Raw genomic sequence first — 18,308 nt, forward strand, 5'->3', positions numbered from 1 at the left:
CCGGGGGCAATTCCTCGTCCCGGCGGCGTGCCGGAACAGAGACTTCTGTCCCCCAAAACGGAGTTTCGCGATGGCGGCGGCGCCCTAGAGTATTTCTGGAGTTTTGTCAATTCGTATCGAAGTTTTAGGTCACGAGAGCTTATATAGGCGAAGAGGCGGAGTCGGAAGGGCGCTAGGGCTCCCTCCCCATAGGCCAGCGCGACCAGGGGTCCACCCGCGCGGCCCTATGGTCTGGGGGCCCTGGGCCTCCTCCCCGGCTCCCCTTCGGTGTTCTGGTCCGTCTCGGTGAATTAAGATATTTGGCTTTCGTTTCGTCGAATTCCGAGAATATTGCCCGAACAGCCTTCCTGGAACCAAAAACAGCAGAAAACGGCAACTGACTCTTTGGCATCTTGTCAATAGGTTAGTTCCAGAAAATGCATAAAATCATTATAAAGTGTGAGCAAAACATGTAGGTATTGTCATAAAACTAGCATGGAACATCAGAAATTATGGATACGTTGGAGACATATCAAGCATCCCCAAGCTTAGTTCCTACTCGCCCTCGATTAGGTAAACGATAACAAGGATAATTTCTGAAGTGACATGCTACTATCATAATCTTGATCAATACTATTGTAAAGCATATGAGATGAATGAAGTGATTCAAAGCAATGGTAAAGACAATGACTAAACAACTGAATCATATAGCAAAGACTTTTCATGAATAGTACTTTCAAGACAAGCATCAATAAGACTTGCATAGGAGTTAACTCACAAAGCAATAAATTCTTAGTAGAAAGTTTTGAAGCAACACAAAGGAAGATATAAGTTTCAGCAGTTGCTTTCAACTTCAACATGTATATCTCATGGATGTATATCTCATGCATGATTGTCAACACAAAGTAATATGATGAATGCAAATAAGCAAGTATGTAGGAATCAATGCACACAGTTGACACAAGTGTTTGCTTCTAATATAGAAAGAAGTAGGTAAACTGACTCAACATAAAGTAGAAGAATGGCCCTTCGCAGAGGGAAGCATGGATTGCTATATTTGTGCTAGAGCTTTTATTTTGAAAACATAGAAACAATTTTGTCAACGGTAGTAATAATTCATATGTGTTATGCATAAGACATCCTATAAGTTGCAAGCCTCATGCATAGAATACCAATAGTGCTCGCACCTTGTCCTAATTAGCTCGGATTTACATGGATTATCATTGCATAACATATGTTTCAACCAAGTGTCACAAAGGGGTACCTCTATGCCGCCTGTACAAAGGTCCAAGGAGAAAGTTCGCATTGGATTTCTCGCTTTTGATTATTCTCAACTTAGACATCCATACCGGGACAACATAGAAAATAGATAATGGACTCCTCTTTAATGCATAAGCATTCAACAACAGATAATATTCTCATAAGAGATTGAGGATTGATGTCCAAACTGAAACTTCCACCATGGATCATGGCTTTAGTTAGCGGCCCAATGTTCTTCTCTAACAATATGCATACTCAAACCATTTGATCATGATAAATCACCCTTACTTCAGACAAGACGAACATGCATAGCAACTCACATGATATTCAACAAAGGTGTAATAGTTGATGGCGTCCCCAGAAACATGGTTACCGCTCAACAAGCAACTTATAAGAAATAAGATACATAAGCGACACATTCTTTACCACAATAGTTTTTAAGCTATTTTTACCATGAGCTATATATTGCAAAGACAAGGAATGAAATTTTAAAGGTAGCACTCAAGCAATTTACTGTGGAATGGCAGAGAAATACCACATAGTAGGTTGGTATGGTGGACACAAATGGCATAAGTTTTGGCTCAAGGATTTGGATGCACGAGAAGCATTCCCTCTCAGTACAAGGCTTTGGCTAGCAAGGTTGTTTGAAGCAAACACAAGTATGAACCGGTACAGCAAAACTTACATAAGAAAATATTGCAAGCATTATAAGACTCTACACTGTCTTCCTTGTTGTTCAAACTCCTCACCAGAAAATATCTAGACTTTAGAGAGACCAATCATGCAAACCAAATGTCAACAAGCTCTATGGTAGTTCTCCACTAATAGGTTTAAACTACATGATGCAAAAGCTTAAACATGATCTATTTGAGAGCTCAAAACAATTGCCAAGTATCAAATTATTCAAGACCATATACCAATTACCACATGAAGCATTTTCTTTTTCCAACCAAATAACAATGAACGAAGTAGTTTTCAACCTTCACCATGAACATTAAGAGTAAAGCTAAGAACACATGTGTTCATATGCAACAGCGGAGCGTGTCTCTCTCCCACACAAAGAGTGCTAGGATCCGATTTTATTCAAACACAAACGAAAATAAAAACATACAGACGCTCCAAGTAAAGCACATAAGATGTGACGGCATAAAAATATAGTTTCACTAGAGGTGACCTGATAAGTTGTCGATGAAGAAGGGGATGCCTTGGGCATCCCCAAGCTTAGATGCTTGAGTCTTCTTGAAATATGCAGGGATGAACCACGGGGGCATCCCCAAGCTTAGACTTTTCACTCTTCTTGATCATATTGTATCATCCTCCTTTCTTGACCCTTGAAAACTTCCTCCACACCAAACTCAAAACAAACTCATTAGAGGGTTAGTGCATAATCAAAAATCCACATATTCAGAGGTGACATAATCATTCTTAACACTTCTAGACATTGCACAAAGCTAATGAAAGTTAATGGCAAAGAAATCCATCAAACATAGCAAAACAGGCAATGCGAAATAAAAGGCAGAATCTGTCAAAACAGAACAGTACGTAAAGACGAATTTTTTAGACGCACTTAACTTGCTCAGATGAAAAAGCTCAAATTGAATGAAAGTTGCGTACATATCTGAGGATCACACACGAAAATTGGCAGATTTTTCTGAGTTACCTACAGAGAGGTCTACTCAAATTCATGACAGCAAGAAATCTGTTTCTGCGTAGTAATCCAAATCTAGTATCAACCTTACTATCAAAGACTTTACTTGGCACAACAATGCAATAAAATAAAGATAAGAAGAGGTTGCTACAGTAGTATCAACTTCCAAGACACAACAAAACAGTAGCAAAATAAAAACATGGGTTATCTCCCAAGAAGTGCTTTCTTTATAGCCATTAAGATGAGCTCAGTAATTTTAATGATGCTCTCGCAAGAAATAAGAGTTGAAGCAAAAGAGAACATCAAGAAGAAAATTCGAAACACATTTAAGCCTAACCCGCTTCCTATGCATAGGAATCTTGTACACAAATAAATTCATGTAGAACAAAGTGACAAGCATAGGAAGATAAAACACAAGTAAATTCAAAATTTCAGCATGTAGAAAGGTGTTTTAGTAACATGAAAATTTCTACAACCATATTTTCCTCTCTCATAATAATTTCCAGTAGCATCATGAACAAACTCAACAATATAACTATCATATAAAGCATTCTTATCATGAGTCTCATGCATAAAATAATTACTACTCCCAACATAAGCATAGTCATTCTTATTAATTGTAGTGGAGCAAATTCAACAAAGTAGCTATCATTATGATTCTCATCACCATAATCATCAAATATAGGAGGCATAGTATAATCATAATAAACTTTATCCTCCATAGTAGGTGGCACCAAAATACCACTATCATTATAATCATCATAAATGGGAGGCAAAGTATCATCAAAGAAAATTTTCTCCTCAATGCTTGGGGGACTAAAAATATCATGCTCATCAAAACCAGCTTCCCCAAGCTTAGAATTTTCCATAGCATTAGCAACAATGGTGTTCAAAGCATTCATACAAATAACATTGCCATTAGCATGCATATAAAGTTCCATAGGTTTTTTAATTTTCTCTTCAAACACCTCATGTCCTAACTCAAGATAAATACTATAAAGATCTCTAATATTTTTGTTGTTTTCCATTAAGCCTAACTAGTGAAATAAAAACAAGAAACAAAAAGATATAATTGCAGGATCTAAAGGAAATAACTTTGAGCACTCACACACCGGCAACAGTGCTAGGAAATAGCTTAGTAGTCGGAGGATGTGAATACCTTTTACCTTAACTCCCCGGCAACGGCGCCAGAAAATAGCTTGATGTCTACGCACGCTTCTATTCCTGTAGACAGTGTTGGGCCTCCAAGAGCAGAGGTTTGTAGAGCAGCAGCAAGTTTCCCTTAAGTGAATCACCCAAGGTTTATCGAACTCAGGGAGGAAGAGGTCAAGATATCCCTCTCAAGCAACCCTGCAATCACGATACAAGAAGTCTCTTGTGTCCCCAACACACCTAATACACTTGTCAGATGTATAGGTGCACTAGTTCGGCGAAGAGATAGTGAAATACAAGTAATATGGATGAATATGAGTGGTAATAGCAATCTGAAATAAATATGGCAGCGAGTAAACATGCAGCAGAACTTGTTGGAAACGATGTTTCAATGCTTAGAAACAAGGCCTAAGGATCATACTTTCACTAGTGGACACTCTCAACAATGATCACATAACTGAATAAATAAATGCTACTTGTAAACACTCTCTTGTTGGATAACAAACACCATTCATTGTGTAGGGCTACAAAAGCACACCTCAAGCCGGAGTAAACAAGCTCCACAACATCCGGAGTTCATATTAAAGTAACCTTTAGAGTGCATAATAGACCGTTGCAATTTAGACCGAGTACTAACATAACATACACATTGTCAACAATAGCTATGAAAGGGGGAATAGATCGCATCAATAGTAATAGTTAACTTCATAATCTACAAGAGATTACAATCATAACCTACGCCAAGTACTACATGATGCACACACTGTCAACATTACATCATGGAGGAGGAATAGACTACTTTAATAACATCACTAGAGTAGCACATAGATTAATAGTGATACAAAGCTCATGATCACATAAAGATCACATGGGAGAGAGAGATGAACCACATAGCTACCGGTAGAGCCCTCAGCCTCGGGGGAGAACTACTCCCTCCTCATCATGGGAGACAGCGATGGCGATGAAGATGGCGGTGGTGTCGATGGAGATGACTTCCGGGGGCAATTCCCCGTCCCGGCGGCGTGCCGGAACAGAGACTTCTGTCCCCCGAAACGGAGTTTCGCGATGGCGGCGGCGCCCTAGAGTCTTTCTGGAGTTTCGTCAATTCGTATCGAAGTTTTAGGTCACGAGGGCTTATATAGGCGAAGAGGCGGAGTTGGAAGGGCGCCAGGGCTCCCTCCCCATAGGCCGGCGCGACCAGGGGTCCACCCGCGCGGCCCTATGGTCTGGGGGCCCTGGGCCTCCTCTCCGGCTCCCCTTCGGTGTTCTGGTCCGTCTCGGTGAATTAAGATATTTGGCTTTCGTTTCGTCGAATTCCGAGAATATTGCCCGAACAGCCTTCCTGGAACCAAAAACAGCAGAAAACAGCAACTGGCTCTTTGGCATCTTGTCAATAGGTTAGTTACGGAAAATGCATGAAATCATTATAAAGTGTGAGCAAAACATATAGGTATTGTCATAAAACTAGCATGGAACATCAGAAATTATAGATACGTTGGAGACGTATCAGGCACCAACATCTAGCGCATGTTTTTGGATGCATATCCAAAAACTCGAAGTGAGCTCTAGTTATACCAAGTACCTAGGAGGCGATGTACATGAGTGACGTGACTAATGAGCATGTTCATGAGTATGTGGCAGTTAGAAAAGCCTCGTCCCAGAATTTCAACGACATATGATCATTAGCTAGTAGGGCAAGGCCTACTTCAAGAATATGGCAAGGCCTAATTCAACAATAGGCCTATAAAACATGTCAAGTCTTAAGGCTAGGCCACTTGCTTGATCATGATGGTTTATCTTATCCTTCAAAAATCATGGTTCAAAACACAAAGCACACCCTATAATCTACAAAATATAAAAAATGTAGTCCATGAAACGGGTCACCACTCACTACACCTAGCCATACCTCGGGCCGAGCCGGGCTTCGAGCTGGGCCTGGAAAAGCCCGATAGTAAAAACTCAAGCCCGAACCTAGGCCGATCCTGGAAATTGAGCCTGAACCCGACCCAAATGAGTAAAAGCACGGCACGGCTGGCCCAGCCAGATCCTTCCCTAAATTGCGCAAAGTGTAAGCCCGAGCCTGGCCTAACGTTTGGACTCGAATTTCAGGCCCAAGCCTGGCCCGAAGTGCAAGCACTAGTAACATATGGGTCTTCAATGACGGTATGATACTGATGGTTTGGAAATCCGTCAGCGATTGTCTTTTTCTATGACGATTGGGTGTTTTCGCGTCACAGATGGCCTTTGGGCCGCTCGGTCTGAAAAAATAGTGACGAGCGAGGTCTAAACGTCAGCGATTGTGTAGAAATGAGCGTCGCGGGTTGTTGGCGGCCCGAATTGCTAAGTCAGCAGTGGGCGGGCGTCACAACAACTGGGCTTCGGGCCGGTGGACACACCTGACCCACACTCTGCACGCTCCTGTTCACGTACTTTTCTGTCTGCCCGCACAACAGTCCAAGGCCCGCAGCACTAGGACCATATTTGTAAGGGGAGATAACCACTGTCTGCACACATGTACCTGGCCTGCACCACTCGGGCCCGCATGTCAGGTGCCGACACGACCCACCTGCGTGCACCACTCTATTCCTTCTTTATTTTTTTCCTGTATAAATACTGGGCCTATATAAAAATTTGGGGCCCTCCAATTTCTTAATATTTTCAATTGATGTATAAGAAATTTAAATATATATGTTATATTTGTCAAATATTTCAAATTTTCTTGCAAGATAGGGGCCTATTTTAGATTTTTGCACAGGGCCCCAGATTTTGCCGGCTCGGCCCTGACTACGGGCCAGGTGATGCTTATTGTAGTGGTAAAAAAAAATGATATTCGTTGATTTTTTGTTGTAGTCATCATAAGATCTCGGGAGGGAGGGACAGTATCGCGAAGGAGGGGGCGAGGAAGGATCGTTTGAACCTTTGAGATCGGATACCAGAAAAACGGACTTTCCGGATTGATGCCCTTATTTGTGTTGGTTCTATACTTTCCATGTATCACAACTTATTTCCTAATCGATTGGAGGATTTTCTGATTGTGGATTCGTGGTGATTCATTCATTGTAACGATTTTGCATTTAATACTCCCTGTTTACTTCTCATGATGTTGATTTTGCACAGATGGTTAGTACGATTGGACGGTATAGACGTTTTTGATGTTTGATGTCAAACATTTTTAGTGCTTAAAGTTGTGCATCAAAAGCCATGCAAAATAAAGCACGCCGTACATTTTGGAGAGAGTGAGTAATACTTATATACTACCTCCATACTAGTTTATAAGTGTATTGCACAATTAGAAAAACATTAATTTGATTAACAAAATGTGAAATATATGTCACAAAATTATACAATTGGATTCAAATTCAAAAGAACTTTGTAATGATATAATTTTTGTGGTACATATCTTATATTTTGTTGACTAAATTAGTAGTCAAAGTTTTTCATGAAATACGTAAAACCTAATAAATTGGTATGGAGGGAGTTTTTTTTTTTTTGACTAAGAAGCCACAAAGAACACTTATATACCACAAAGATACTATAATCCACGCACTAAGCTAGAATTGCAATCATACATTGGTATTTTGCGGCTTGATATTTATAATGCTGCATTCGTAGTCGCAAACAAATTATTTTAATAATTGACGGAAATGTTAACATACCGGAAGTTAGGAAAAGAGAAATAAGTAAAAAACGAACAGTAAATAATAAAATACGAAAAAACATAGGAAAAAATATATGGCGTCGTCCGGATTTGAACCGGAGATCTTCAGCGTGTTAAACTGACGTGCTAACCAACTACACCACGACACCTGTTTATATGTAATAGTACCATAATGTTTTTATTCATAAGCTTTTAGTTTGTCAAAAAGAAAAACGGACAATAAAAAAATTATGAAAAATATTGGCATCGTCCGGATTTGAACCGGAGATCTTCAGAGAGTGAAACTGACGTGCTAACCAACTACACCACGACACCTGTATGTTTACCAATGGCACCATAATAATTTTATTACTAGTAAATAATTTAATCGCCTGATTATGACGTTACCCTGGACCTTTCTTCCCTATCTAATCATGCCATGGAAAACAACAAACCGCAAATCTTCCCTACAAAAGATCATGGCATGTTAATGATATTTTTCCTTACTTGATGGTGGACGTAAAACAAGACTCCTAGTCAATTCGTAGGGTAACTTTCGAGCTAGCACGAGCTGATTCTGTCTATCAACCGGGCGGTACGCCCGGTCAGCAACATCAAACATTGAGAAATTATTCAATGATTCTGTCTATCAGTAGGCCTATAAAAATGTCAAGTACAGAGGTTAGGCCAGTAGCTCGATCATGATGGTTCATCTTATCCTTAAAAACTCATGGATTATACAGTCTGCAAACACAAACCAAATCATGGCCTATAAAATTTGAACAGGGAATATCTTTAATATGACAGTATCACATCAACTCTCATTCCCTCTACGAAAGCTCATGGCATGTGATGATGTGAATGATATTTTTCCTTAATGGTGGATGTAAAACAAGACTAGTCAAATTGTGGGTAACTTCCGAGCTAGCAGGAGCTGATTAATTCTGTCTATCAGTAGGCCTATAAAATTTTCAAATACAAAGGTTAGGCCACTAGCTTGATCATGATGGTTCATCTTATCCTTAAAAAAATATGGATTATTCTGTCTGCAAACACAAAACCAAATCATGGCCTACAAAATTTGAACAAGGAATATCTTATTATGAGAATATCCCATCAACTCTCGGAGCCCTCTCTATATGCATATGCTGAATAAAATCTACGAATATGCTACTTCATCAGTTCAGCATATGATCAGTATCTGACGATGCAACTCCGTTATTTTCATATGTAGTTTACAATTGTACATAAAAAAAAGATGGCGAGATTTCAATGTTATCGTAACCCTCAGGTAAAATAAAATGCCAAGTGCCACTGCCGCATTGACATGAGGGGATAACTCAGGAGAGATCCAGCATCAATACTTCGGCCACTTTGTACAGAATTAATTAGCAAGCATCACTCCTCAGCATGTTTTGGAAATCAAAATTCAAAAATGGTCAGATGCAAACAAGCAGCACTATGTTCTACATATGTACTTTGGTTGCAGGTCGTTAGTACTTACATTGGTAAAATTTGGACACTACCAGTTGTGTTGTACACATACTGAAATCTCTCTTGTTCTTCTATTTGCTTTCATCTGGTTTGATCACATGCATGAGAATTGTCATAACAATCTTCGAGATCTCTTCTTCAGCATATGAAGTGGTAAACTGGACTGGAAAGTGCAGATATTGTTAGTAAGTACATCAGAGTTGTCAGAACAATCTTATTTATTTAGCGGACCAGTGCACTAGAATGCTTAGACACACCAGCCGTCATAATTCTTACATATGTAGGGAGTAGGCCTTGGCCATATACAGACACGTTGTTCATGCATTAGCATGTGACCTCAAGGAACACTAGGTATAAATTGAAGAAAGTATAAACAACTCAATGCTCACCGTTCCACTTGAGAAAAGATCACCAAACCAAAAGCAACTATTTTGGACCATACATAGATAAAGTGAATTATGATTCTAATGGCCTACCCTAAGGAAGGACTGGAAACTCCCATTTCTGCCGAGGAACTGAGATAAAATACGCAGCACCAAGAAATTGGTATACCACCAGTAGATGACTGCAGCACGGGCAACCCCCACTACTAGGAAAAAGCTAATAGGCCCCAAGCTACCGCCAGCGCGCCAAAAAAGTGGTCCGCCGGCGCTATATTACCGTCGGCGCACCTATCATTGGTGTGCCGGTGATGCTCAAATACCGCCGGTGCATCAAAAAATTGGCATGCCGAGGGTACGGGTCACCTAGGTCTGGGCCATGGCAAAAATCTGGTGCCCACTTACCGCCGGTGCACCACTATAGTGGGACGGCGGTGGTTTAATAAAGAAAATAATTGAAATTTCAAAATTTTAAATCCTTTGAGATGTCCATATGTTATGTCATCTAGTTTGAAGGAAAAATTAACATAGATGAATTTCGCCATTTTTTGCAAAATGGCGCCATGTTTCGATAAAACGGCTTCGGATTTTTGCATACAACCTCCGATGAAAAAGTTTGTTATACTCCCTCCGATCCATATTAGTTGCAACTAATATAGATGTATCTAGAAATATTTTAGTTTTAGGTACATCCATACTAGTATCAAGTAATATGAATCGGAGGAAGTATGAAAATTTATCTGCGGAGAAAGTTACATCCGATTTCAACCGCCTATGGCCGTTTACCGATTTTTTTAAAATCGTAAAATTCAAAATGAAAATTGGAGTTTTCGGAGGTTTTAGATTTTGCTGCGAATTTCTTTGACAAAGGGGGCACCTACCGCCGGCACACCACCATATTAGTGCGCCGGCGATAACCTTCGCTTTATTTTGAAAACCAGCTGGCGCACCCCTTCTCCTCCTCATCTTCCACTATTCTTCCTCCTCTTCCCCTCCCCCCCACTTCCATCTTGTCCACCTTCTTCCAACTCTTTCCTCTCCCTCCTTCCGGAGACAACCTCCTCAACCTCCCTCAGGTGACCACGTGCTCGAGACCTCCCTCCGACGAGCTAGTCCGACGAACACCTGCACGAGACCTCCCTCCGGCGAGAGCTACTTCGGCAACCACCTCCTCTTCCTCCCTCAGGCGAGCTACTCCGGACCCACGGCCACGGCGACGACCTAGATCTAGGGTTTTTTATTCTTAAAAAATTACCGTCGGCGCACCACTGTTACCGCTAGCAGACCAGCCTGGTCACCGGCAATAACGCGTTACCCCTGGCAGGTTACTGCTGGTGCGCCGGCGGTAACGTCGTTTGTGCGCCGGCGATAGCGTTTTCCCTTGTAGTGTGGGCCACTCTTACCGGTGGCGTACCACTCTCTCCATACGCCACAAGTAAGAATCTACTAGTGCCACACCAGAATTGTGGTACACCACGGGTAAATAGTGCCGGTGTACCACTTATTTGGTGCGCCACTAGTACCATTCTACCTATAGGCTTTTCCCTACTAGTGAACACCTTCAAGAAGGAATGCGACAATGACGACGCTGCTTCCCGGACTGGTGCTAAGGTTTCCCCCGGTACGCAGAGGGGCGAGGGGAAGGTGTACACCCGACACCCTTCATGAAGGAATGGCGGCGCCCGCGGGCATCACTGCCCGCGGTGCCAGCCAAGCCGACAGGGATTTCTCCCAACCCCCAAAAAACCACGACCTGGACGCTCCATCGTGCTCCACCAAACTCGCCGCCGACCAACACGCGCCACCACAATCTTGTAATCACCAATGCCGTCTCACCGTGGCCAATGATACGAGACCGGCAGGAACGAGAAGAAACAGCCAGGGGGCGAGGAGTGGCAGAACAACGGCCATCTGGGAGGGAACAACATCCACCGCCATTGGCGGTAAACTTCTGAGCTAGCATGAGCTGATTCTGTCTATCAATAGGCTTATAAAAATGTATAAAAAGGTTAGGACACTAGCTCGATTATGATGGTTCATCTTATCCTTAAAATGGATTATTTTGTCCGCAAACACAACCAAATCATGGCCTATAAAATTTGAGCAAGGAATATCTTTAATATGAGAATATCCCATCAAATCTCATGGAGAGTTGATGAGCCCTCTCTATCTTCATATACTGAATAAAATCTACGAATATGATACTTCAGCATATGATCAATATCTCATGATGCAACTCTGTTATTTTTACATGTAATTTACACTTGTACACAAAAGAAACAGATCACAAGATTTCAATGTTATCATAACCCTCAGGTAAAATAAAATGACAATTGCCACTGCCGCATGGAAATGAGGGGATATCATTGCATTGGCAAGCTCAAGAGAGATCCAACATCAGTGCATCAATCATCTAAGCTCAATTGTCATGTAATAATGTGGCAACACTACTTTGGCCACTTTTTACATAATTAAGTAGCAAGCATCAATCCTCGGCATATTTTGGAAATCAAAATTCAGAAATGGCCAGATACAAACAAGCTGCACTATGTTCTACAGAAGTACTTGGTTGTACGTCGTTAGTACTTACATTGGTAAAATTTGGACACTGCCAGTTGTGTTGTACACATCACCGATGCACAAGCCTCACATACTGAAATCTCTCTTGTTCTTCTCTTTGATTTCATCCGGTTTGATCACATGCATGAGAATTGTCATAACAATCTTCAAGATCTCTTCTTCAGCATACGAAGTAGTGAACTGGACTGGAAATTGAAGATATTGTTAGAAAGTACATGAGAGTTGCCAGAACAACCTTATTGATTTAGTGAACCAATGCACTAGACTGCTTAGACACGTCAGGCATCTCAATTCTTACATATCTAGGAGATAGGCCTAGTCCATATATATACATTAGCACATGACCTCTGGGAACCCCAAGTGTAAACTGAAGAAAGTAGAAACAACCAAAACAACTATTAATGTAGTTCTTTTTTGAAACAGAGAAAGAAAGTTCTTTTTTGGACCATATATGCCTAGTAAAAGTACAAACAACCAAAGCAACTATCAGTGCTCACAATTCCACTTGAGATAAAAATTACCAAAACAAAAGCAATTATTAATGTAGTTCTTTTTTGGACCATACATAAACAAAGTGAAGTGTGCTTCTAATGGCTTACCCCAGGGAATTATTGGAAACTCCCATTTCTGCTTAGGAACTGAGATAACGTACGCAGTAACCTTAAGAGAACAGAGACAGACAGCGTCAGGTTTAACTTTGTCACAGCTCAATCTAGTATCTCTTCGAGGTCAATGGAAATGGTGCATTCAGGGAACATACAAGAGTCGAAGCAGCCAGTGGACAGGCAAAGTTAAAAAGCCATGAGGTATCTTCAGTCTCATACAGAATATCCAAGATTTCCATGCACACATCCATATTGACAAGATCACCTAACTTTGATATTTCCCTGTCAGTGAAGAAGAAAATAAGCAGCAGATAATTTGAAACTTCCTTGTTACGTTTCACATAGACCAAGAAGTCCAGAATGATAAGATCATATCAACAGCATATATTCATGCTCTAATACTTTGACAAATCAGAAGAATGATGATAGTACTAAGTACTAACAGTTCACAACCATATAGGATCGACACAACAGATTGTGTTGTCATTCAGTGTGTGTGCACTAAGAAGTAAATAATTACAGACAGCTAAGTGAACTGCTCTTGGGGAGTGAGGAATTGAATGCAACAGATTCTAATTCTAGTGACCAACTATTAGTCCACATGTCTGTTGTGCAGTTTCTCATATAATCCATTGGCCAGTATAAATGGATGTGGACCTTATAGAACATCAGGGTTATGAAACAATTAATGTTTATTACTAACTAGTAATTCAGTAGGTATATATGTTGGATCTAAATGCTATCACTTTCAATTTATAACACTGCTCCTAATAAAAGTACTACTATTAACAATTGGAGTATTGGTCAGCGATTAGCAAATGATTTAAACGATTCAAAGAACCTGAACTGAATGAGGAGCTCTTCCAAGTGTATGAAAGCAATGTTTGTGCATCCAATGTTGTAATCCAATACCTACAAACCCCATAACAAACCAGCAGAGTATATAGCACTGGGAGAAAATACGGCTGACATATAGAAAACATTTCAGTTATACCGCTGAAGCTGTACCTCCATGAACACCAGCTCCTGAGGCATTACGACAAACACCTTTAGTCACCATGAGAACGGAAGAGTAAAATAAGACGACGGGTCGTGAAACTCACGGCGTCAGCGAAATCGCGGCATGTGAAATGCTGGTCGACGATGATGCGGTCGCTGAGCGCCTTGAGGCTCTTCACTGCCAGTGGTCTCATCTCATGGATCTGAACAGACAATAGCATAAAAATAAGGTAGCAATGTTGCTTCCCATGGCTTGCATGCACACACACAGAGTTTGCTATGAAAAAAAATGCAGACAGTATCGTATCACCTTACTGGCGATCCACACGGCGACGAGGGCGAAGAGCTGCAGATTGCTGTCCCTGAGGGGCTCGACCAGCCAGGACCTGACGGCTCGGCCGCTTCGTGCGCCGCAGAACCCCATCTTCCTGCCGCGCGCGAGCATGTCGAAAAGAATAAAATAGCAGCCGGCGCCCCAGCTATGAAAACCGAAATTGAGTCTCGGAGATCGACGGGCGATCACCTCGGGAGCGCGGGGAGGAAGCGCGCGTCGAAGAACTCGAGCGCGGAGTACTTGACGATGGGCCGGAGGTCGAGCCGCTGCAGGGAAATGATTCCAGGTCAGATTTAGTTTGATTGGGATTTCGATCGAAAACGGGGGAAAGATAGATGGCTTACCTTGGAGGCGTGGAGGAGGAACTGGAGGAGGTGGTTCCGGCGGGAGGAACCGGGCCACCTGCTTGCCGCCGCCACCTCCGTCGCGTCCCCCTCATCCACGGTTCCCATGGTGGCGCGCCGGCGCCGGAGAAAGGCACGGCGTTGGGGACGGCCGCGTCAGGTGAAGTACCGAAGAGGGTGGCCCATTACTAACTAGATAAGCGGCCCAACTAAAAAGATCCTTTGCATCAAAATTATCATTTTTTTTCTCATGGCAAATAATGTTGAAATCAGCCTCTATACATCGACCAGATCAATGCCTACCAGCCACCTCACACTCTTGATCGGATATTGGGCCTGACCCATTTTCGCTTGTTTTTTCATTTTCGTTTTCGTTTTCTGTTTTTGTTTTCTCATTCATTCTTTTTTGTTTGTTTTCTTTTTTCTCTTTTTTTTATGAGCCTGCTTTTCCAGATACCAACCCGCTTTTCCATTCGATCTGGCAATAGGAGGAGGTGTGACCTAGGAATTTCGGTTCGGACATGTAGATAGTGTAGGCCTAGTGCTTCTTTGGGGCGTTGATTCTATGGAGGAGATGGCGCCGTGTCGGGAATAAACTGCCTTTGCTCATCCTCTATCTCGGCATTGCTCCAACCGGTGGCCACGTGGGACAGGTGGCCTGGTCATCTCGTCGGTCTCTGGATCTGATGAGATTCATGTCTGGTGGTTGGTGTTTGCACTCTTGCAGGTTGTGTTTGGTGTCTTGCTATTGGGGGCATGGATGATGACAGGGAGCGACGTTCCTCTTCTTCAACTGCATCAGATCAAGTTGGTGGCGCCAAAAATCGGGTGACCATGGGGAAATCCCCATCCGACGTGCCACAAAGTCTCCGTCTCGTTGCTCACGGCGGTCCGGTTCATCGGCTTCGGAAAACATCCTTGTATGCAAAGGTGTTCTACCATTATCTGGATATGGAGGTGGTTTGCCTCTTTCTTCGGTGTTGCCATGCTGGCGGTGGAGGACGATGGTGGGCGATGACTCAGTGAGGCACAAGGTTTTTCTCCAAAGAAAGTTTTACTTTTGGGGTTCTTTTTGCAAAGTTGCTTGAAAACCAAGTTTTTCTCTTTGTGGCGGCTACTGTAAACATGTGTAACCCTTGTAAGCAAATTATCTAATGTAAGATGTCATTAAGAGAAGCCACTATAATAGGACAACCTTCGCAAATGTCCGTTCAGACGCTCCGTGCCTGACACATGGCTGCTTGTGGTGTCAGGTAATTCTGAACAAGTGGTCTCACTGCTTGCCACTTTTAGAAAGGAGAAACAAAGTGGAGATGAGGGATGAGAGAGATGGACATCAAGGCTAAAGCTTACCTAGCTTTTAGATTACCCATACACTAAGGCTAAAACTTATATCTCAATGGCCACATGCATTTATCATGTCACTGGACCAATATGCGTTTCTAGAAAGACTGCTTTGAGGCATAATGTTCTATTTTCAAAATGCAACGAACCAGTTGAATATTTCACGGGAATATACCTATTTGTGGACTAAAATTTTATCATTAACGCTATAATCCCTAAAATTTGTGGAACATTTGATATATATATATAATGAATAACTGTAATATGAGAAAAAAGAAATATCTTTTGAAATTTTAACCCGTGATCACATTCATCCCGAGTGTAACAAGGTATCAACTGTTTTTACTAGGAGTTAATTATTTTTATTAATTGAGATTGATTAGATCAAGAGAGTGGATTTTCGAACACATATACAAATTTGAACTCTATTTCATATCGTTTATTGCACCGTGCGTGCTCCATGTATTTGATTTAATTTTTTCTTCAAATATACACAGTGTAAAATAACTAGTAAGTAGTTGTATTGTGTTTCCTATAAATCCTCCAATATAACACTAAGTTTAATAGATACACTTCACATACATGAGTACACACATGTAGCACAATCTCTAAGGTATTTTTTCGTTTATCATGAATTGAGATCAACTTTAATATTACATTGATAATGAATACTATGTTGTTATTGTCCATCTAGTCTACTTATACTTGCTTTTAGGAAGAAAATGTTTTACTTTTTCCTTTGTTTAGCTTTGCTAATAAAAATGGACATATCTATGATTTATATATGCAACAGAAAAACATAGCATTTTCTTGGCTTTAAATTTTGATGTTAGCATTCTTATCTTCATAAGTGTTCATGGTACACAATATGTGGCAATCCTTTGTCGGCTTGGATGGATCACAAGATCTAGTATTATATATATATACATATACTACACAAATATATTAGATTTAGAAACTTGGACATAAAATATCTACAATCATTTGTCTTTTCGTGCTACCATAAATATACATATACTACACAAATATATTAGATTTAGAAACTTGGACATAAAATATCTACAATCATTTGTCTTTTCGTGCTACCATAAAGTATGTAGATTAGTTTATCAAGATTAATTATAGTTTATAATCCTTCTAGAGGGTTGTACTGTTTTTTTCAGGTGTATCTATAAAAACTCATTTAAAAAACTTTGGAAATCATCCAAATTTCTATTAGTAAGGAGAATCATATAAATATATCTTTAGTACGGAGTACATCATTTTAGAACAATTGGTTAGGTAGTATTCCACCTTTGCAATTGATAGGTAATTTTCTATATTCAGTCAAAACTGGTACTATAACAATGAATTGATGTGTCAAACCAAACTTGTGGAATTTTATCCAAGGAATATTCAATAAATTATGGATAAAAAAATATCATAATCTCTATGATTTACTTAGGGCATATTTCTTTTTTTTTTTTGAGAACACAGTACAACGCAGACGCTCACAAACACGCACGTACAAACACCCCTATGAACGCACGCACGCACACCCTACCCCTATGAGCACCTCCGAGGGACTGAGCCGGCATATCTTGAGGTTGACGAAGTCACCACTGGCGCCTCGCTGTTGACGGGCACGTCACGTACCACTGAAAGCATAGCGCCGGTTAAATCCTGGAATAAATCCAGGTAAATGCAAACACCCATGTCAAGTCTAGGACTTGAACCTGGGTGGGCTGGTTCCACCACAAGGGACCTAACCACCAGAGCCAAGCTCTGTTTTGCACTTAGGGCATATTTCTAACAAGACTGAGATCCTTATTAGTCGAATATAGTTCCGCTATCATCTACAAGTGGTGTCACCAAAAAGCCGGAGACTCACGCGCCTCCATACGCTGAAGAGAGCACCACACATGGATCCAATGCATGTAATACCATGTATAACCCATGAGAATTTGGAAACTCAACTTTTTTTTAAACCATATTATTATGACAAATTTTCATCTAGCCAAATATATAGTCCACTAGCTCCCCTTTTAAGCCTTAAGTCGCGCATTAATGCCATTCCACCAGTTTCCTAATGTACTTCTTCCGTTTTTATTTACTTCACGTTTTGGAATTAGTCAAAGTATGATTTTGCAATATTTTACTAGAAATATAAGAAAGAAGATCTATTACTAAATACATATAATATGAAAATATACTTCATGAAAATTCTAATACAATAAATTTTATATCGTAGATGTTGATATTTTTCGTAAATATTTGGTTAAAGTTTTACGAAATATGACTTTGACTAAACCCATAATGGGAAATAATTGTGAACGGAGAGTGTATTGAAACATTGGTTGTCAGTACACATTTTGAAGCCACATACTCCCCGGCAAAAGGTGTCGTACCCCTCACTCCCCCCCCCCCCCCCCAGTTCATTTTCATTTTTGCAAAAAAAAAAACCAAATACATTCTGATTATTTAATCTAGGCTTCAAATCAAATTGCAAAAACAAATTCTTCTTGCTTTTGCTCGGTTTGCTCCATCACCGGCCCGCTTCCATCGCGGTATGC

General features: G+C 40.9%; 1 protein-coding gene and 2 non-coding genes across 8 annotated transcripts; all 3 read right to left on the reverse strand.

Annotated features, from left to right (window-relative positions):
- Positions 1-7,772: 7,772 nt before the first annotated feature.
- TRNAV-AAC (transfer RNA valine (anticodon AAC)) lies at positions 7,773-7,846 on the reverse strand. The gene has a single exon. It is a non-coding gene; the product is annotated as a tRNA-Val (tRNA).
- Positions 7,847-7,938: 92 nt separating this feature from the next.
- On the reverse strand, positions 7,939-8,012 carry TRNAV-CAC (transfer RNA valine (anticodon CAC)). The gene has a single exon. It is a non-coding gene; the product is annotated as a tRNA-Val (tRNA).
- A 393-nt stretch (positions 8,013-8,405) lies between these two features.
- On the reverse strand, positions 8,406-14,579 carry LOC127296332 (cyclin-J18-like). Of its 6 annotated transcripts, none has more exons than XR_011743857.1 (11): positions 14,413-14,578; positions 14,258-14,334; positions 14,045-14,162; positions 13,839-13,937; positions 13,744-13,761; positions 13,577-13,647; positions 12,891-13,017; positions 12,730-12,790; positions 12,141-12,315; positions 9,181-9,333; positions 8,406-8,420 (listed from the first exon to the last, which is right to left on the reverse strand). XR_011743857.1 is itself a non-coding variant. In XM_051326387.2 (9 exons), the coding sequence occupies exons 1-9, from the start codon at positions 14,518-14,520 to the stop codon at positions 12,197-12,199; spliced, it is 798 nt and encodes a 265-aa protein (XP_051182347.1). In that variant the 5' UTR covers positions 14,521-14,578; the 3' UTR covers positions 11,939-12,196. The 6 variants fall into 6 exon arrangements, 1 of the variants encoding a protein (XP_051182347.1); XR_007848457.2 differs by lacking the exon at positions 8,406-8,420 and adding an exon at positions 8,702-9,077; XR_007848460.2 differs by lacking the exon at positions 8,406-8,420 and having other exon boundaries at positions 9,090-9,333; positions 13,583-13,647; positions 14,413-14,579.
- Between the last annotated feature and the right edge of the window lie 3,729 nt (positions 14,580-18,308).

Source organism: Lolium perenne, chromosome 4, assembly GCF_019359855.2.
Source record: "Lolium perenne isolate Kyuss_39 chromosome 4, Kyuss_2.0, whole genome shotgun sequence".
In the NCBI taxonomy this organism is placed as follows: domain Eukaryota; kingdom Viridiplantae; phylum Streptophyta; class Magnoliopsida; order Poales; family Poaceae; genus Lolium; species Lolium perenne.

Coding starts and splice junctions, on each gene's coding strand:
- LOC127296332 (XM_051326387.2), bottom strand. CDS start 14,520: ATGGGAACCGTGGATGAGGGGGACGCGACGGAGGTGGCGGCGGCAAGC. Junction 14,163..14,257: donor TTCCTCCCCGCGCTCCCGAG/GTGATCGCCCGT, acceptor CGCGCGCGGCAG/GAAGATGGGGTTCTGCGGCG. Junction 13,018..13,576: donor GAGCTCCTCATTCAGTTCAG/GTTCTTTGAATC, acceptor CTTCACTGACAG/GGAAATATCAAAGTTAGGTG.